At 37.4% G+C, this 22016-nt stretch overlaps 2 protein-coding genes and 1 long non-coding RNA gene across 3 annotated transcripts; all 3 read right to left on the minus strand.

Annotated features, from left to right (window-relative positions):
• Nucleotides 1–1307: 1307 nt before the first annotated feature.
• On the minus strand, nt 1308–9921 carry LOC140938759 (hemicentin-1-like). The gene is made up of 6 exons (XM_073388291.1): nt 9767–9921; nt 7609–7762; nt 5629–5867; nt 3884–4054; nt 2387–2537; nt 1308–1485 (listed from the first exon to the last, which is right to left on the minus strand). The coding sequence occupies exons 1-5, from the start codon at nt 9840–9842 to the stop codon at nt 2422–2424; spliced, it is 756 nt and encodes a 251-aa protein (XP_073244392.1). The 5' UTR covers nt 9843–9921; the 3' UTR covers nt 1308–1485; nt 2387–2421.
• Nucleotides 9922–16666: 6745 nt separating this feature from the next.
• LOC140940869 (uncharacterized) lies at nt 16667–17911 on the minus strand. Its single transcript, XR_012166379.1, has 3 exons — nt 17802–17911; nt 17102–17287; nt 16667–16750 (listed from the first exon to the last, which is right to left on the minus strand). It is a non-coding gene; the product is annotated as an uncharacterized lncRNA (long non-coding RNA).
• A 463-nt stretch (nt 17912–18374) lies between these two features.
• Nucleotides 18375–21657, minus strand: LOC140930198 (cartilage matrix protein-like). The gene is made up of 4 exons (XM_073379864.1): nt 21471–21657; nt 20952–21376; nt 19771–19930; nt 18375–18913 (listed from the first exon to the last, which is right to left on the minus strand). Exons 1-4 carry the CDS (start codon nt 21655–21657, stop codon nt 18375–18377), a joined length of 1311 nt encoding a protein of 436 aa, XP_073235965.1.
• Between the last annotated feature and the right edge of the window lie 359 nt (nt 21658–22016).

Genomic DNA, 22016 nt, shown 5'->3' on the forward strand with positions numbered 1-22016 from the left:
TATTTAAAGTTTGTCTCCGTTGCTATAATCAAACTAAAGATTGGTGTAAAACTACCTGTTTTCTTAGAAAAGGATGAAAGAACTTAATTATTTATCTTTTCTCACCGCTTTTCTAATTATGGCGCAGCCTAATTGCGTAATATCTTTATCTTTTAGTTTCTTTAATTTAGCACTGTAAATTAACTTTACTTTCTGTCGTTTACCATGTAGCAGTTTATGTTTACGTTACCCTTGGACATTTGTTTGCAAATATCTCTTTGTTTTATGGTTTTTCTGTCACGCAGGCAGACACTTTTCCCGCCATGTTTTACTTTGTTTCCAGCTTTTCCTCGTACTGCGTATATCTTCCCCAAAACCACACTTCTTACTATATTGGAAGCTCACTAAGCCGCTCAATTGCAATCCAGTTTACAGGTACTCAACCAAATACTTTGAAACGACTAATACAGCTATAGAATAAGAGGATTAAAAACCAGGAGGCACCCTTTGGTCTATTTGCAGGCATGACTGACGATTTGATTTCGGTAAGACTGAGAAACATTGGCCAGAGAGGGACTCGAACCCAGGACTACTTGATTAAGTAAGACGCGTCAACCACTCGTCCACGCTGCCGCCTAAAAATAGCGGGAAAATGAAAGAGCAGGGTTGCAAAGGTGGGGAAGTGAAACACTCGTGAATTTCATTATTTATCAGTAAATCGTATGCAAGAGAAATAGCGCCGGCTGTAACAATAACGATTTTATTTACAACATTACTGTGTAAGGGGAAAGTGTAGAGTAATGCCGTTGTCACCAAAAATTTTTTCCATGCACTCAAGAGGTCGAAGGTTTACCAGTAGTTGTATATGACGAGATTAGTGATATCTTTGAGAGTGAATTACTGATCCCTTTCAGACCCTCGATGTTCTTATGTGGGTTGATTGCATGAGCAGTCAAAGGTTAGCCTATCAGAAACAAATTGGAGAACCATCGACCAGTTTTGTTTTGTGACTTCGAAATTTAAAAGGAACAATGGGATTATCGTGCTGTTATGGATACGTCAACTGAAAAAAAAAACTTATTGTATTCTAGATCTTTTAAAACTTTAATGATGCCCTACAAAAGGGTGCGACTCAATTTTCGGATTTATTTAATTCATTTTGTGAAAGGTTTGAACCTGGGAGTCTATTCATAAGTAGGTTGAGTATGATCTTCCGAGTGAACGTAGTCCTGAATAGGGCCGTTGTTGACAGTGACTTTCGTACCTAATTCATCTAAAAGGTGGCGAATTTATCTGTAGCTTGTACAAAGTAACGTAGCACGTTTTGTCTCAATTAACTCACTTTAATAACATCGCTTTCAATTTACAATATCTAAATCTTGAAAGTCAATTTTCAATCGCACTTTTGAGTTGTATCATTTCCAGGATTCTGCCTTAGACAGTGACAGGACACGTGTTCATCTTCACACCAGTAAAAATCGTTCGATCGATAAACGTGATGTTCGCCTGAATAATAAAAAAAGAAAGATTTCATTTCGGTCACTATTTCTTTAAAATGTCCAACATTATCACTATCAAAAATTAAAGACAAATTCAGACCCTCATATACCCTCAAAGAAAGATGTGCAAAGGCCAAAATCACTCTCCTTGTTTCCTATCAACATGCAAAACACTATGGGCCAAATATTTAAACAAAGTCTAACTTAAGCCGCGGTTTAACAAATCTTTGAATCTCCAGATCTCTTCTTTGGTGGGTTGTTGTAAGAAGATAAATGCTTTTAAAAATTCTCCAGTAATAAAAATGACTTTTTGTGCTTGCCGACAATTCTCGTTAAAAGAAAATCGCCTTTTCTTCTCCCTATTCTCCCAGTGCTCGGGCACCTGAAATTTGGTCGGCCATTGAGCTTTATGTATAGAAGCCTGAACCTAGCCTTTATCTTGCTTTGTAGTTAGTCAAATTGGTGGATTTTTTTTACGATGTTATATCTTTTTTTAAAATTTGTTTCAGCTTTTTCTTTAAAGTGTTGTTAATATCATTAATATTACTTATTTTCTTTTTTCTGCAGCGAACGTTTTTGTTGTCTTTGTTCCGGATACCGAGTATTACTTCATGTATCGCAAAACATTTAGGTTGTGGAACAGAGTAGTGGCTTTCGGTATATTTGTTTAATATTAAGTACTGTATATTTGATGTTCTTAGGACGCCTTAAATCCATAAGCCCTCTACTGCTTCTATTTCGGGGTCCTTGCCATAGCCATGGCACATCTTCACATAATTACTTTTTAGATGCTTTCACTAAAAACTAAATTTATATGCTTTGATAATTGTATATTTGTTACTTGATTTATGACAAAATAAATGAAAGAAAAAAAAAGAAAGAATGAATATAGGATGTGTGAAACTTACTTTGCATTGAAACCAGGATACAGAAGCTTCTGGGATTAAGAACATTTTTCACAAGTTTTTCTGCAGCTTTTAATCACATCTGGGTTGTTACATAGTCCCAGTTCCTTATAAAGTTCGCATTTCGAATTGGTGTCCTCACAGGGTTCTGGTGCTGGTAAAATGGAATCACATGGAAGCTTATTTATTATTGGAGCCAGTTATACTATGATTCAAACTATCTCTAACCTGTGAGCAAGCTCTTCGGGGCGCTCTGGCATCGGGGTGGGAAAAGGAAGGAGAGCGTGCAACTTCGTCTCTGGAATTTGAAAATCTGCATCGAAAAAGTAGATGCGAAATGCTGATTGGTGGAGATGACATTAATAATGGCGTCATTACCCTTGGGGCACGTGTTTTTTAATGTTTGTTTACATTCGTGCTCGTTTCCGCTTCGCATGGATTGGCGGAAATCTGAAAGCTCAGTCGACGGGGAGCCATAGGGGAATTGGAAGTGGAATTCAAATTCCAGCGACGTGGCTGCAAGCTCTCCTTCCTCCCCCCCCCCCCCCCCCCCCACCCTGCTGCCAGAGCGCCCCTGAGAGCTTGCTCCCAGGCGAAATTATCTCCGAAGTTTCAAACTGTACCCAATCGGAATTATTTTACAGTGGTTACTTGCCAGTTTTCGATGGAGGTAAGCATGTTTTAGCTTATTTCTAAACTAGGAATTATTTTAAATGAATAATAAAGCAATTCTGCTATTCTGCTCTCGTATGATCTGCAGAACTAAGAAGATCTGGGAGGGTATAATCCGCCTCGGCGGCCTAATTGACCTCGGTGCATAACACCCGCAGTGATCTCCATAATTCTGCAGATCATACATTTATGTACGAAAGCCGAATCCAATTATTGGGCTAAATAGCTTCCGCAACAACAGGAAACAACCAAAATAATAGACGAATGACCCAAACAATTTTTGTAACTCTTGAAACATCAGCAGTCAATGAAAGCAGGGGTGTCCGAGAGTTTCGAGGCTCCAGAAAAATGTTGTTTATTTCAGCTTGTCTTGCGTGAGTACTGCATATTATGGGCTTCTTGTGCATACAGCTTTTTCGAGAAAGGTTGTCGGAAAAAATGTGCACGCGACAATCACGAAAGGTAATTATATGGGATACGATCAATTCACTGTTCCTAACACCGTAGCTTTCGAACCTACTTTTTTTGCTTTCCTTTAGCACTCGCAAACATTTCTCCATGGCCTCTGGTGCCATTTTCTTAAATTCCTTTGAAGAACAGTGAACTCAAAACCACCCACAATACCTTTCGAGATTGACGCGTGCACTTTTTCCGACAACCTTTGTCGACATTGCTGTATATATTTTAAATTTCACTAAATAATATATAATTCTCGGTTACGGCTAGCTATTTAAAGGGTGCTACGGAAGAGAAGATCCGGTGGGTGCCCACGTCGGTAATAAGCTGTTTAATGTTTCAGCCAAAAATGACCTCAGTTAAAAATCTTACTTGAACAAGGTTGAGTATTACAGGCAACATCGTCCTCGGTTTTACCGATGCATTTTTTTCCACATTTGCTTGGCAAAGGATTGTTGCATGATCTCGTTCTTCTTTTTTGCCCTCCTTCACAACTTGCACTGCACTGGCTCCAGCCAGACCAGGCAGAAAACATACCATCAACTGCAACAATTATGGAAACGTTAACGTAACACAGGAACAAAGCTGCCCCTTAATTACCGCGAACCGGTAAAAGATCGTGAAAAAATATATATATAAAATACAAAAAAAATTACAATGAATTAAAAAGTATTATTCGTGTCGATATTTAGTCTTCAATGCTTCCAGTGAAGGCTGGAGTTAAGAGTTAGAAGTGGCTCCGTCATTAAAAAAAAAAGGGGCATTGATCTATGACGAACGTTTTGTCAAAGTGTTTACGGTTTTAACTCGATGGTTAGAAAACTTTGAGAAGAACTACAGCTATCATTATTACAAACAGCTACATTATTATCATTAAACCACATTTCTGGTGGTCAATATTTTTTACGAAATTTACTTCACAAAGAAAATAGTGTCTGGTGAAAAAATTTCCTTTTTAAGAAGGGGCTAGTACCTTAAACTAAGTGCAAAGAATTAACATGGTGGACAACGTTGTTAAATTCCTTACAAACACGGCAATTTTAGGAACACGAGATGCGCACAGCTTCTTTCGCTTCTAGAGCCTCAATTTTTTTTTTAACATAAGCACAATTAACACAAGACTATCCTGACAAATTTTTGAACGGAAAAAAACTGAAAAGGATCCGCCTTTCGTTTACAAGGGACCGACTAACCCGTGTTACTTTTTGAACGGCAAAATGTGCAAGAGTTTGACCTGATCAGAGGTAGGCCAAATTTCATTCTTATGCCCACTAAACACCTGAACCATGCAAGTCTTTACACAGTTTGCGCGGTAAAAGAATGGAGTCTAGTTATACGCCTTTGGCAAAAAAGCGACAAAAGAGGCCATTCTAATGCTGACACTTGGAAAACTGTGTAAGGACACCTGACAACAGTACTGTCATACAATTTGTATGGTTCCTTGTAAACGGGTTGCACAGGTAAAAAATTGGTCCGGAGGCCTGTAAACAGCCGGGTCTAAAACAGTCTCGACGTGGCTCTCGTGAAATTTTATGTCGATAAATTATGTGCGTGGCGTACAATGTACATGTAAAGACCGTCGCTTACGTCTAAATAATGACCTGTTTCGGACATACCATGGGGCGTATTTCTTTGCCCCTTATTGCAAACTGAAATAATCTTTTAAGGATTTAAATCATAGTTTTCCCTCAAAAAACTGGTATAACGAAAAGGAAGATTGAAAGTTGAAATTGTTATGGTAACAACAAAAGCGTCAATGTCTAACCAAAATACTTCTTTTTTTAGCAGTCACTTTTCTCTTTTTTGGCCAATTTCGTCTGATTCTCCGCGCGTTAGACTAGAAACAGTCTGCCTTTTTTAAGGTGGATTTTCTTTGTCGCGTAATTTTTACGTACGCGCGTAAATTTACGTGCTTACGCACGTAAAAAGTACTCAGCGATGGAAATCCATCGTTAGTCCGTCGAGCGAAACGCGCGAGAGACGAAAATGATCACGCGCGTCCACCGCGGCCAAACGTGTAAAGCGTTTTCTTATATTAGTTTCTGGGATTTCATTTACCAGTAAGTGGAATCAAGAAAGGATTGAAAGATGAAGTTGTTAAAAATGAAACAGCATACCTGCATGAATAATTCTGTAGACATAATTTGAAAATTCAACTCCTGCGCACAGTTCGTCTCTACTGTCGTCACATTTTTCGTAGTCCTTGTTATTGACGACCATGAGACAACGATCAGTGCTTCCATCCCTGTTAAATGTCTTCGTTGCGTTTTCACCGCTCCAACATTCGCCGTAGAATTGAAGACCAAAATAAGTATATCCTCTTTGGGAAACTTTTCTGGCGCAGTTCGAGACCTCTCTACATTGGTGGATAATTTTCAAGGCACATTAACCCTTTAAGCCCCAATTTCCACATACAAATTCTCCAAACTGATCTTTATACATTTTCTTAAAGAATAAGTTGAGAGAATTTGATGAAAGATCAAAGCATTTTCTCTTAGGTGATCAATTTATTAATTCTCAGAACCAAATCTCTTGACAATCAGTGGATATGGTTAGGAGAAAATTGATGTTGGACACCATTGGGCCTTAAAGGGTTAAGCAACTTAGTCAATTGAAAACAACAACAACAACAACAAGAACAACAAAAGTTTACTCTTAGTTCTTAAATTGGTTACTTTGGAGATAGACAAAACATATTCTCCGCTCTATTCTCTATGTAGACCTTTAGGGAACTATATCTAGCCGATTGTTTTAAAACGAACCTATCGAATTTGCCGTCATTTGAGTTAGCTAGGCTTTTGCGCCCGAAAAGCTCCAACACATTTACGAAGGAAAAGAAAAGGAGAAAAAGAAAAAGCCGGGAGGAAGGAAGGAAAAGAAGAAAAAAAAGTAATTGTTGCACTTGCTTAGTTTTTATAATGGCTTTATTAGAGAGATTTTGGCCAAAAAACACTGTTTGCCGTAACGTTTTTAAAAATTAACGATCATACATCATGGTGATCGTTCTTTGTTTTTTTTTATCTTATGACCTTTTTATTTGAAGGAATTTTCGTGAAGAGATCCACAGAAAAGAAAAAAAGACTTAGAGACCCAATGAAAAATTTTATTTCGAGTTTGGACCTTTGTTGCTAATTTTTATGGCGTCTTTAATTTGACAAACTACTGTTCTTGTATCATCCAGCTTGGTTTTTCTCAAGAGTTAGTCAATTCATTTCCGTTTATTTTCAGCAGGAAGCAATCAGAAGTCGAATATTCACCTAGAAAATGGTTGATTCCAAAAAACGAGTGAGGAGGTTCTTCAATTCCGTAATCCTGACCCAAAGCTTCGTGCAATCCCGTAATCCCGAGAGTTATTTTTGGCTTCCCACCTCTCGCTTACCCTTTCAATTCTCCAATCTCACTCCGATTTTGCTTAAAAATCCTGAATCCCGAGCTTCAAATAGGGGAAATCCCGTATCCCGAAAAACCTATTGGGCACCATAACAGGGAAGCTTGATTTGCCAAAATTTGAACACGGATGATAAAAGAAGTTCGGAAGAGAGAGAGAGAGAGTCATAAAAGAAGTTCGGAATGCGGGATTATCGTGGAAAAAGAACGGGACATCTATTTCTAATTTATTAACTCACCCGAATAAAGCAGTTTATTACTGCATCACACCAGTTTAACAAAAATAATTACATTGTATAAAAAAAATCCATAAATAACATTATTATAAACTAAAAAAATTAAAATTTCCATCTAATGAAATAAACTTTTGAGTAGAATAAAAATAAAAAATTAAAACCACTCTCCCTGATTAATAAGATGGCCGCGCACGGCAGATTTAAAAATGTCATTATCCTTAATATTCACCACATCACCGTGTAACTTGTTCCAGTATTTATAGACCCTGGGAAGAAACTATTGGCATGCTGGTTACAGCTAGAGTGAGGTCTCAGAAACAACATAGAATTAGCAATCTCTTGAGGTATGGGAAATAGGAGTTAAATACCAATCTCAAATCTCTCTCAACGTTGTCTGTTAAATAACCCAGATTTGCGTTTAATTTTTACGTTCTAGCAAACTAAACGCTAAACTTTTAAATTAAGAAGCCTTACCTCTTGATGGTTTCTCGAGGATCGTTCCAATCAAAAGTACTACGATAATCTTCTACCAACAACGGCAAAGGGCGAGGTTTCACCAAAAAATCCCAAAAGCATCCAACTTTTTCATACTCTATACACTCATCTGCGTCTTCCACGTTGTTGAGAGCTGATAAAATACATGATTTTTTAAAATAAAAGAAATAAAGAGTTCCTTTTGGCAATCACAATGTGCTCGAATTAGCCGAGCAATAAATTAAGCAACGGCTTAAAATGCCAAAAGTACCAGTATCAGGTAGATTTATTATTTATTATACTGGCTTTAGAGGTTCGCTAAGAGTGATCAGCTTGAAATTACTGATGGTAATATCTGTGCTTTAGAAAACAGAGTAGTCGTGACAATTGAGGACATGATCACACAAGATTAATCTAACTATACTTCAACAAATTCTCCCCTCTACTTTGTTTGAAAATTCATAGGGACGACAATTGAGAATTTATTAGGGTCCGGTCATTTTCCGTCTTCTTTGAAACCTGCTGCTCTTTTATCTCCACTACTTAAGAAAGCCAACTTAGATCATTTATTTCTTGCAAACTACAGACCTATTTCAAACCTCAAGGTCATTTCAAAAATTATTGAATAAATGAGCCGCTAAAACCTGCCTATAAACCTTTCCACAGTTGTGAAACCGCCCTTGGGCGTGTTTACAATGACGTTTTGGTTGCTATTGATAAACGTCACTGTGTCATGCTGCTACTGTTAGACCTGTCTGCTGCCTTCGAGACTGTGGATCACAATATCCTCCTTACAAGCTTGTACTCTAAATACTCTATCTCTGGCATAGCTCTTGAATGGTTTCGCTGCCACCTCACTAATCGCTCGCAATTCGCGATAATCGAAGAGTGTAGATCACAGTCTCACGAGCTCAAGTGCGGTGTACCTCAAGGTTCTGTCTTTGGACCGATTCTGTATGTACTCTACACAGTACCACTGGCGAACATTCTACGATTCCATGAAATGCAATGTCACTTTTACGCCCATGACACTCGATTGTATATTTCTTTCTCTACAAGCAACGATGTGGAATTAACCAACAGTATCACTAAGATTGAGGAATGCCTGTCCGACATTGATAAGTGGAAGTCCATTAACAGACTAAAACTAAACAAAGACAAGACTGAGCTTCTTTACTTATTCTCAAAGTATAATCCACAACCATCCCTACCCCCGCTTCGCTTTGGAACTGACATAATCAAGCCCTCTTTACATGCAATCTTCGATACCACTATAATGTCCATGCTTCGCCATGTCAACAATGTTTGTAAATCTGCATTTTATCATCTTCGCACCATTTCCAGCATAAGGAAATACTTATCAACGCAAACTACTGAGATTCTTATTCACGCCTTTGTAACTTCCAAACATCATATGGGTAATATCTTAAACATTCATCCTTGAAAGTAACTTGAAAGGTTTTGAAAACTTCTCTCGATTGACAGCGGTGAACCACGCGCGTGACCTAAGGCGCTGCTCGACGATCGCGAGCGTGTGCACTCCCCTGACAAAATCAGAAGAAAAAGAGAAACTGCGCGCGTTGGCGTTGCGATAAAATCACACCTGCTCAAGAAAATCATGCACTTCATAGATTTTTTCTCTACATCCTAGCATTTGGCGCTGAGGCCAATATAAAAAAGAACTAGTCTGCTTTTATATTAGGCTATTAAATATAAAGACTTTTTATAACCTCTCGCTATCATTATGCCATAGCAAATAAGGAAACTAAAGACTGCATTCATTCATTCTTCAGTTTCTTCCCATATGTCAAAAACAAGAGAACTTCAGATTTTTTAACTAAACAACTCGGCCAGGGCGAAAACCTTGGCCCGGCAGATCGAAAGTCCTGAAACAAACGAATTGACAACTTACAGTAGCACCACGCTCTAAAAAAATTATCTAAGCCAAGCAAATCTCGATTTCAGAAATCGTGGGCGCCCAACGAGTTAAAATATCCAAATACATCTTGTCTTTTTAAGTACATATTCAAAAAATATATATGTAATAAAATAAATTTCCTTTGCAGTCGCAGAAGAATTTTCAGCTGGTGGCCATGTTATAGTAGTTTTAGTCATTTCTGTCACTGTTAAAAGAAAAACAAAGAATTTTCAATCTTACCTTCCGCTAATCCTCTGTCATGAAACAAAAGAATTGCCATAAATTCGAGACAAACTAAAAACTGAGCTGGTCTCATCACTTGTTGAATAAAGAATTCCCTCTATATAGCCAACTCGTTCAGTTTCAAAACGAAGTCCTCGTCTCTTCACCTCTGACTTCACCCTAGTTTCTTTGTCCGTCTGCTTTTATTAATATCCCTTCTTTTCCGGAGTAAACAAATATGACACATTTATAAACTGTTTTCTTCCTTGTTCCGGGAGATTTTTTTTTTATCCGGCGGCTCAATCTACCCCTGATGTGTTTTTGATATCGGAGTACAAGAGCAAAATAACCTAACTTTGTACAGAGAGATAAAGCTGCCTCTCTGGCTTTGTGCTTTGTAATACTATCTTTTGATTATTCCCTAACAGATTTCTGTTCCTTTAAGGCGAAACAATAAGTGAACGGCTTGTATATGAGCAGTTCATATACAACTGTAATGCAATCAGTCTCAGTGTCGCTTAAAACGACAAAAAGGTTTACAGTGGTGCTATATAGAAGATCTAGGATGCGACTACTTGCTGTCAAAAAAAGATTCGATTAATCTCATCTCATCGAGATTTCAATCTTGTAGCTAGTCTTTGTTAAAAATCCGCCTTCTATTTTTTACCCCATTGAATGAGTGTTTACTCTGTTGTTATGTCAGATGTGAAGGTAGCCTCTTTAATTCAATATCGAATTCAATGGCTCGGTTTTTACAGTATATTTTATCAGTACCAACTGGTCAAATATTAGTAAATTTTGCAAATTTAACAGCTAAAGAGTCCTACCTATGATTTAAAAAAGAAATCTCTTCTTTTCCTTGTGATTCCATAGCCACACACTCAATCTCATTCTGGTAATGAAAATCAAATTTACTATTATTAATAATTGTTATTTATCATTATTATTATTATTGTTATTAAAATTATTGGTCTTGTTTCAATTTAATTTTTTAAACTTTTTTTGTATTACACGGAAAGAACAGCCCAAAGGGGTGCAGGTGGGGAAATATTCAGACTCCAAACTCATTACTAATTCAGAAAGAAAAAACAAAAGGGTGTCTTTATAACTATCTGTTAAAGACACGGCTAAACTTTACGTAAAATTTTTTTAGAACAAAATGACTCCAACTCGAAGTATTAGTGCAAGAATGAGTTGATCTATATCTGCTCATACTTTTTAGACAGTACGTAATAACCCGTATGAGATATTTACGAACGATCTGATGGGTGGGTACCTCTGATGGAAGTGTTTTTTTCAAAAGAAAGGTTAGAAACGATGTCTAATCAAATAAAGGAACTTGTAACATACACTCTGTTTTTCTCACTAATAATTATAATAACAACCTTAGTAGCTCTCAGTGTTTTTTCTCCACCCTTTGACAGTTCATAGTTTAATTGCTCTTCCAAAGTTATCTCATTTAATAAAATCAAAGAAACTGTTAATGGTTTCATTTTATATGAGTTTATTATTATTATTTTTATAGACATTTTTTATCATGATTTTAATACCATGACGATAAGATATTCCATTTTATTGCTGTATCAATAGGATACTAACGTCAGAAAACCTGACTGCGAACTGTTCAAGTTTAAGCTCAAAATACTCAGGCTAGCAATTGGCTTTTTTGAAAGAATATCTCAGAATTTTCTTCTTTAAGGAATGATAATGTTCCAAAGTATAGGAAACAAAAAAAGGAAAGAAAACTCTATAATGTCTACGCATTTTAGCCATCCTAATATTTCAATTCCACGACTCCTTCGCTTTCGTTGAAATGTAAGAGAATAATACGTAAAACAGTGGTGTATAAAAAGATTATAATAAGTCATTTTAGAAATTTATTTTTGTAGCCGGCCTTCATTAAGCAGCAACGCCATTAATTCTCTTTCTCTTCAATTCGTGAATTTTCCTTGTTTTCCTCGAGCCGGTACACCATTCAAGAAAATTTGAAAAAAGAATAGTAAATTATTATCTTTTTTCATATATTTTTGAAGTATAACGGACCATTCACCCACGCCGGGCAACGACATTTAATTTCCTTGGTGTTTCTTTTCATGTTACGCTCGGTAAGAACTGTGCAAATATTAGCAAGAAATGTCACCATCATGTTTACTTAAATATTCTGTGTATTGAGTCTCATATAATTATAAGTTGTGAATTAAAATGTTATCAGAAAGAAGTTGAGGGTTTATGCTTCATTGACACAAAAGCCGGGGTAAATTTGTTTACTGAAAGATGCTCAATTTCCCAGTTGTCCACGAATACTGCATGCTGATTTTGTTGTCGACTACAATAAGTATCTAGAGAGCACAATCGAGGCGGAGAGTTGAATATGCTTGTCATCAGGTTATCAAAAATATATATCTTTAAGATTTTTCTGCTGAAGTTCGTTTTACTAAGGCTAGGTTTATGAAATATGTTCGTTGGTACGATTTAAAGCTTTTAAGAATTGATCCGTTTCTTACAACTAACAGATATATAATCTCCATCTCTCTCATACAAACGTCCCTCAGCCTCATGACACCTTTTAATAATAGGCTATTTTTTAACGATACTTTAACCACAATAATTATTTCGGAATATCAATTTATAATGCAAACACATGGGTTAGTTTCACGGCCATATAGACCTGCAAGAATGTTGGTTTATCAAGAGAAAAGGGTTTAAATCTTGGCTCTTGGTTTACAGTCTTTTCGAATGCTATCCCAGAATCCCTAGTGGGATTATTATTTTGTTTCTCAAAAATTTAAATAGAAGTTTTGGCCATTTAAACCGGAGCTCTCACGCGCGCAACAGGGCACCATGGTTACAAAATTTGGTTATCTATGCATCTAAGACACTGTCCACACGAATCTGTTTTCATTTGAAAACGCAACGTTTTCTTTACGGATACAGCTTCTGTCCGCACGTATCCGATGAAAAAGATCACAGAAAACGAATCTTTTTGAAAACGCTGAGAACACAGTATCAGTTCAAGTCCACTCCGCGCAATATTAGAAACTTATTCAAGATGGCGGACGGGCGCTTCCCTTTCTTTTCTTTTATACTTGGGCTTATTTCTAACCTAATTGCTTATTTTCAGGAAAATTTAGCTTTATTAATTCTTCAAGCTGATCATTCCAGGAGGCGGCAGAACATTATCAGGTTATTTCCGCTACCGGTGTCAAGAGGCAAAAGGTTGGTTCTCCCTTTAGTTTGACTTTGTTTTTGCCCTGATATTGACATTTCAAACTGTTTCTGCGACTTTGAAAAGAACGTCACAACAATATAAACCCACACCAAAGAAATTCAAAGGTGGCGCCTTATTATTATTTTGCGGGCTTAAAATAGCGAACACGTATGCGTCAAGCATGTGCAGTCGGGTAAGTTATCCTTTTCAAACCGATTCATCGTATACTTGTGGACGGGCGTAAACGATGCGAAAACGTTACAAGTGGACGCAAATTTTTTTGAAAACGGAGAAAAAAGGTTGCGTTTTCAAACGAATACGGATACGTGTAGACAAGGCCTAAGAAATTTTGGTCGTGACAAAATGGTCCGTACGTACATTCATGTTAGCGGATGTCAGGAGTCGGCTCCTGCGGATGTGAAATGTTAAACTAGCTTGGAGTCCAAGGTATGTACAATCGGTATTTAACCCTTTAAAACCTAAGATCAAAATTTGGATTCTTATTTGTTGCCCCTATTAATTTCCCACAAAAGTAGTGGGGAGAAGTTGATAAAATATCAAGCAAAATCATCTTGTGTGATCATGTCCGTCAATCTCATGACCACTCTGTTTTACAAAGCATTGATATTACAAGGAGAAATTTGATGCTGATCACTCTTAGGGCTTAAAAGGTTAACTTGATATTGGACCTCCATGTTATGGTCAATTAAGAGCGTTAGCTGTTAAAATATGGTATCGGTTTACCAGTGTCACATGACCGTATCGTGGGCTCAGGTGTACAATTCATTCAACTGACCGCAGGCTGAGGTCCATTTTTTCAGGAGGAATTCAGTTTGCTTCCTGATTTGTTGGAATTTTTCAGAAATGCTTTTAAAAATAACCTTGTCAGTTTTGTATAACTTGTTGATCCTTTGATTAATCGATGGCTGTCATTGGATGTTTCAGGATCACGTGTAAGCAACTAAATTCAGCTGTATCCTCTGCTATTCTGGATGCCAAAGGACTTCTCGCCATCACCAGTGAGGTGATGCACGAAGTGCTGGTTGGCGAGGCAGTTGTCCCTTGCGTAAACGGTCGTTACCATTTTTGGGACACATGGAAAATTTTTGACATGTTATTGAGAGTGGAATATATTACATCTATCATGACTAAAGGTTTGGTTACCAATGGTGACATCCACCGTTTACGAAAACGGTCGATGCCACCATTGGTAACCAAGACTTTAGTCATGATAAATGAAATATATTCCCTGGATTAAATTACAACTAGAGCAAATAATACGTTTTTAAAAAATTCTTAGAAAGAAAGTCATCGTTGAAGCCCAAGTTGAATTTACATTAAATGTTAAGGTAAGTCCTAAGGTCACCTGCTATTGATGTATCAGTTAAGAAAAACAGTCTGCTAGCTTTTGTACCGAAATTTCAGGGACACCCACTGGATCTCTTCTGCAGAATATATCTGTTCTTCAGGCAAATTCTCACTGGCTGGAAGATATGGAAGTAATGATTTGTCCTTGGAAGGAAAGTGGTATTGGGAAAAAATTATGGGTGTCTGAGGGTATTTGATGTCTAGAATAGCTGCTATGTGTTATTTTTTCAGAAATCTCCCCCCCCCCTTCCTTTTTGAAGGGCTGAATGACGCCTTTCGGCCACACCCATTGTCCTACCAATTCCCCCCCCCCACCCCATACACACACACAACCACAAACACTAAAGGTCTGAATTTTGCCCTATGACCACACCCAAACTGGCCAGTAATGTCTGGACATACGTCTGCCAGAAAACTTCCCAGTAAGTCAGGTTGCAGGTTGTAGGTGCGCCTTGCTGACTGGGAACTCTTCCATCAGTCTTGCTGGGAGTGAGGAACAGATAAATTTTTCTCCGCAATCTCCCAAAATGCTTAAAGTGGCTTCAGAAATTAAACTTTATTCATGCTTTGTTTAATGTGTTTAGGTATTTTTCTCAAAATTTCCCTTTGGGTGCCCATGAAACCTTTTTGGAACTTTGCCGAATCGTTGTGGCAGTGTGGCAGTGTAGCTAGGGAGAAAGATTAGGATGCGAAAGGACGGGTTCGTGTCCGGATTCGACCATGGGTAGACTTGCACACAAGTCGAGCTCAAAATCAGCGTCCGTTTAAGAAAAAAAGCCATTTTGGCGCCAAAAGAAGCGCAGATGACATCAGTGTTCTACCTTATTGGTACTTAATAGGCAAATATGAAAAAGGACATTAAATTTCGCGATTGAAGAGTTCTCAACTTGATTTTAGTTTTTAGTCCTCTGAGCTTTTTGAAATATCGAGATAAAGTGAACCAAGCAAAACGCATTAAAGCCCAGTGAAAAACGACGCAACATTGTTGGCCAACAACTCCCAACATTGCTGGGAGTTGTTGCGTCCGTTTGCACGTAGCTTAAAGTTTGCCTGGGTTCATACTTAGCGCAACAACACGCAACAAAATGCAACAGGGTGGGCAAACGTACTCAACATGTCACATCCAACAAGGTTACGTCCGCTTGCACGTAGCTTAACGTTATTTCGCGACAGAAGATCAGGACACAGTCACGGGATGGAACGTAGCAGTAAAATCAGCTATTAAATATAATAACTTCTCGGTGTTTGCCAACACATGTATCATGTAAAGTGTATGTTGTAGTTATCAAATTTTATTCATTTTTTTTTGTGATTTGAATTTTCTATGTGGCTATTAAATTTCTCGGGAATTTTTGTTTGCGGGTCTTTAATTTCGCGATTTTTCCACTATCACGGAAAACGAGAAATTAGAAACCCGTGAAATTAAGTACCAATAATGCAACAGACTACAACTCATACTCATATCAGAACTCAAACGTTATCCACATGATGATTTCCTTTTTTTTATTCATCCTGCGCAGTGATTTGAAAAATGTTACATTCCACAATGTTCTTTTATGAATATGATTTTGTGCAAGGTGTATTCTTTTTACAAATGCTCCGTGCTCGCAAACAAGCCATTAGTTAGCGTCAGTGCAAAGATTGCAGTAAAACATGAAAAAAGTATAAAATAAAATGCGTGTTTCTCCTAGGCCTAGTGATTGCTGTCCTCGGAACTTTCAGCTTAAAGTAGCCACATGAAAATCCAGGACTGAAGAGCCACCCTAAAATGACAAAATAAATAAATAAGTAATAAAAATGAAATAAAAATAGTTTCAATCGTAACCTGTGTTGCAGGCGTCTATTTTTTTCGTGGGGGTGGGGCGCTTGGAGGTGTGGAGGCGAGCGCTAAAATTCGCCACCCTAGCCCCAGGACAGGCGCATCTTTATCCCCCCTCTCCCCCTACGTATCGCCCCCCAACTCGACCCTTAACGTAATGTCTACTCCATAGATTGTCTTTTTTAATCTACGCAATATTTATCCACTTTTAATTACAGTTGAGGAGACTGTAGCAGGAAAAACTGAGCTCTTAAACGGTTGCATTGAATGAATCTTTAATCCTTGAATCAAAACAAATTAAAATTTTCCCGCTAAAGGTTGGAGGGAGAAAATAAAAATAAAACAGTTTTAATGGTTTTTAAAATGTTCCGTTTAACACAAATCATATTAAATTCTCAGTCCGAGACCAATCTAGAGAACAATTATCAATTATTTGTGAAAGGGAAAGCCTTAAAGTAACCCTTATTTGATACAACAAATGCTCTTTGGTTCTGTGAACCACACCTACCACATTACTTTAATGTTCCACTGTGGTTTTCACTCAGCTCCAAATCTTTAAGCTGTGGCAAAATAACTCCATTTGCTCCTTTGTCTTGACTTTCAGGCTCTGTGTGTCAGAATATTCGGAGAAAAAGAAGAAAATAAAAAAAAAAAAACATTTACAGGGTGAAGCATATTAAATTTTACTTTTTTTAGCCACAGTTCTAAATCCTAATTTAAGATAAATAACAGACACAATCTCGTAAACGAAAGAGGCTAAATGTGAGGGTGGAAATGCATTTTCACCTGCTCAACGGATTTCAAGAGAAAAGACGCTCTGCAAGCCGTCTGAGGACAATTCAATATTGTTATGCGGTAGGATTGAAATAATTTTCTCAATAATCGTCCCTATATTATAGCATTTGTATCAAGTAATTATAAGCCAAAATGTATATAAGGACCAATCATGAATACTTACGTTGAACTGTTGGGCAAGGATTTGTATTGCAGCTTCTGCTCTGCTCGTAATCTCCCGTACAGTTCTTACCATACCCCTGTGGAGGAGGATTGGTACATGTTCTGGTGCGCTTTTGCACTCCAGCCAAGTCACATGACGCACTGCACTTAGACCAAGAATCCCAGCGAGAAAAACGGCCGTCAACACCTATATGAATTAAACAAAGCAGCAAATGAAAACCAATAAAAGGACTATATACTGTATCTATAAAACGTGAAATTAGGCATTTTCACGTCGTAGTTGCGCAGTAAAGGCAAAGAAATGTACAAAAAAGCGTGATGCATTCTTAAATTTCTTTTTTGATGTTCTCATTACCGTTGCCATCATAAGATCTTAAGATCCCTCTCGCTTAACCCTGTAGTAGAATGACGACGGCTACCACGTTAACGTTTTCCCGCCAAAATGATGCTGTTTCACGCGCGAGCACCACTTAGTATTGAAAGATTTATCCTGGCCTTGTCTTATAATCGTAAGGTCTCTACTGACAAACGTTCAAACAATAAACGAAACCCCCTTGAAATCGGGCAAGTTTGAAATAAACCAGGCGATGTATATGTTAGAAAATATCAACTGAAGAGGTTTAAAATGAGTTTTTCAAAGAGCAAATCACAACCCAAAACAGAAAATTTTATATAAGGAGATGAAAACTGAAATCACTCACTGCATGTCTGGGTTAGTATTTGAGTGAAAAAGTCCGGCAAATTTTTGAAAGTGGCTGAGTGGTTATAGTTGTCTCCAGCAATCCTTTTCAGTTCATCTGGTTTAACATTGGGTCCTATTCCAAGAGCAGTAATGCGAACTTCTTTCGCCTAAGTAAAGAGCGGAAGTATTAACAAGCGTATTGTAATCAGAACTTTAAGATAGTGATTAGGCTACTCCGCGGGGGGTGTACTCCCTTATATGGCCTGTACGGGGATGTGCAGCAGGACAGCTTTTAGTCCTCTGTGTCCTAGGGTATCGAATTTCCTTCGAGTTTGTCCTAATTATTGTAGGAGTCTAAGAAAATAATAATATAATAATAATAATAATAATAATAATAATAATAATAATAATAATCTAAGAAAATAAATGTGTTTGAATATCAACTTAGCAAATGTTTTAAAGGAGTTATACGATTTTTATCTTTTGTTAAAGTCAGTTCGTAACGCACTGCAATTGAATATCTGCTCCCTTGATAGTTGCCTTGAATTTTGATCCAGACAAGTGCCTGTTAGAGACTGATAAGGTGCAATGATTAGTGTATATGTTCGATGGAATAATTTTTAAGGCAACCTAGTAATTGAGAGGTGTTTGGGTATGAGACCAGAAGAAGTGCCTGGAAATTAAGTTTAGCTCCATTACTCACCTTGAGAGAAGGGATGATTTCCTCATAAGGTTTAGACTCTTTGTTGGTTTTTCCATCGGTGAAGAGAACCAATGCATTGGGAAATTTAGGTCTGTCACCGCCCTCTTTTGTAAATAATGTGTTATTAGCGGCTTTTAAAGCTCTGTCGATGAAGGTGCGTCCTTTCAGTTTGTCGGAAAGGTCTTCAATCAGATAATGTACCTCTGATTTTTTGTAGTATCTGGAGTCACTAAATGTGTTCAACACCTTGGAGTATTTACTGAACAATATGATACCAACATGAGTAGCGTTTGGTCCAATGTTCATGGCGTCAATTATCTGAATAAGGAAACCTTTAAGTCGCTGGTAGTTCTCTCTTCCTAAGCTTCTTGTGCGATCCACGAGAAATGCTACATCCAGGCCGGCGGATTGTTCACAAGGGGAAGGTGCTGAGTGACATTAGACAGATATTTCATCATTAGTGCAATGTTAATATTTTAACAGTAGCGCTAGGCTCGCTTGCTGGGCGGTGACACCGTTGAGACTTATCCCTCTTGCAACCCTGTCGATGCAATTTCCTGAGCGACTTGGTACCCACAATAAGTTTCCCTCAAAGAATGATATATGACTGTGGTGCTTGTTTCTCTAGAGAGAAATTTCTTTTTTTCTTTGTGGTTGTTTAGTTTTTACTTTACTCTCTCTTTTTTGGACTGATTTCCAGTGCATTTTCCTTATAGGGAACCGTACCTAGTAAATCGTATTAGAAATCGTAACTACTACATACTTCTCCTACCGTCTTCTAATCAGTATAATCTTCAATTCTGGTCTATAAAAGATTTATTTGCTTCGGCGATTTAATTAAATGGGCGTAAATAATCCTTGCACTCTTTAAAACTGTACCAGAGTAGGAAAAGTTAACCGAATCGGTCGTTTCATGCCATTAAGATGTATCACTTTCAAATTTGGCACTTTTACTACTATTGATTAACGCGCTCTTTCCAGTGGTATCGTTGGATTTTCCCTAACTTGTCCATGTCAAAAGTTGAAAAAAACCGTGAAAAGGTCTATTAATATCAAAAGTAAGAGGACTGCATGCCATCCAATTTGGAAATAATTGAATTCAAAAAATTCTTCTGACAGCCTAATTGGACTCGGCCGTAATTTTGGCTGTCCATGAAATGTTTTTCATCCAATTTTTTTTTCAGATTGGACAGCAAAACTGATAGAAAAACAAGTGCATTTTGTTTCACTGCTATAATTTTAATTTAATTAAAATATCTCTGTTAATAAACTTTAAATTACTCACGGCAAATAATGGCTTGAATGTCGTCTGCGATGCCCTGGAGAGTTAAATAATCCTGCACAAAGATAACATTTTTTCCGGCGATTTTGTCCAAGATACGCCTATACCTTCTTTTTTTGGAAAACTTTCCGATGGCAACAATTACTAGACGAACACCATGTTTCTAAAAAAGAGGAAATACACGGCTCAGTATACGCGTTCGCATTGGTTAATGAGATAGTTTCTACAGCGAAAAAAAAGAAAAAAACACATGCACACTTGGTTTAACCAGATTGATACAATCTGAGAGGGCTATATGCATAGATAACCATAACACTTTTCTCGTTTAATTTAAAATTTTAAACACGAGTGTTTTTTTTAAAAAAGCAGTTCAGCTTTTTGAAAAGCACACGAGTGCAAATGAGTATGATTAACTTATTAGACATGAAGAAATTTCATTTATCAAAATTAATTCATCCCCTTATACTACTACATGACAAATTTCTACAATTTGATTGGCTAAGAGCAGTGGTATTTCAGCTTAATTTGAAATACCTACATGTGAAAATTACAAACCTTTTGAGGGTAGTAGTATAAACAAATAATAGCATGATTCGTACATTATATTTGGCATAAATACCTCTCGTGAAATGTCAAAATTGTCTCAAATTTCACTCGCCTAAAGGCTCGTGAAATTACGTAAAACAATTTTGAAATATCACCCGTGGTATTTATGCCAAATGTCACTACAAATCATGCTATTACCTATACAAACCATTGCAACATCCCACACTGCTATTCGGCACAACACATACCCAGTCTCATGAGTCTCAAAGTGGCCAAAAAAGATTGCGGCTCCTGATTGGTTGATATATCTTTCTATAGTTCTTAAGCCAATTCTAGTCAATCACTGAGTGTTCCATTCTCTGAGGTTTTGCATTTCATTTCTTTTTCTTATCATTGTATTTCCTGTGACCAGTAAAAACTGCATTGCTCTCGGCTGATCAGTTCATAACATTTTTTAATGTTTATTATTAATTTTTAAAAAACATATAGTTTTCTGATAGTTACGACCCTGTGATCATGTGGACCCCGATCATGTGGATTTTGTTCAAGTTGTTGCTAACGAGAAAAATAGTACAAGTCCATCAGAGAGTCGATGAACAAGTATTACTGCAAGTTTTATATATTCTCTTTAAGCTGACCTTTAAATTAGCAACTGCTCCCATGAAATCCTTGGTATCTGGGTGCGACTTTCCGTCAGTGTACAAAACCATTACACTTCTAACACCAGCTCGATTCCCGCTCTCATGAGAAAACATTTCATCGTCCGCTTGGAATAGCGCGTAATCAAGTCGAGTAGGTTGACTAAGTTTACCAATGCTTTTATCGATCAAACCTTCCATGGCCTTGACGCTGTAGAAAGAGCCGTTTTTAAAATTGTTGTGTAGCACGCTCTCCGCTGCGAATGTCTCAAGTGATACGTGTGTTCCATTCTCTGAGATGTCTATCGATCGAATCAGGATTTTCAGCGAGTTCTTCAGTAGGTTTATGTTGTTGGGGTTTCCTTGATTAATACTTTTAGTTGTATCAACCACTAGACCCAGATCAAGCTTACACTTGGAAAGACCTACAAATACAATCAATAAATCAGTGACACAAGCAATCCTCATACGAGAAGGTCCAACGCTAGTGGGGCGTGGGTACGGGGTGTTTCCACACACTTTCCGAGAAAATGAGAAGTTCCTTTAGAGCCCTTGACTTGTCATAGTCGAATGGAAGAAGGAAGGTTCTCAAGAAATGGTGTTTTATGACTACTTGAAGGAAGGCATAACTGGGGAGATGCTCACTTGTTAGATTTTTATAATCATTTGACAGGACTGTGTTATCTGAAACCTTGTACTTTGTCATTTTCATAAGGACTTGAGATATCAGTCAAATTGATTATACAACTGCTTTGCTGTGACAGAAATGAAAGGCTCATGAATTTAATTGTCTGAGGGGGTTAGTTTAAACTCGGGTAGGGTTATTAAGTAAATGGCCTGCAAAAATTACTGCAGATGCTGAGCCAGATCTCTACTTGCCTTGAAAATCAGTTTTAAAATCAATACAGCCTCTTTTTTGAAATTAATATTGAAAACGTTGTTCTTACCAGAAGCAGATGTTAGTTGGATACTGTGAAGCACACAAATAATTAGAATCCAAAGGGAAGTCATCGTGATCTACCTGCAGTATGAACAATTGCATGACTAATCATAACTAAAACAAAA

This window comes from Porites lutea, chromosome 1 (assembly GCF_958299795.1).
Source record: "Porites lutea chromosome 1, jaPorLute2.1, whole genome shotgun sequence".
Lineage (NCBI taxonomy): Eukaryota > Metazoa > Cnidaria > Anthozoa > Scleractinia > Poritidae > Porites > Porites lutea.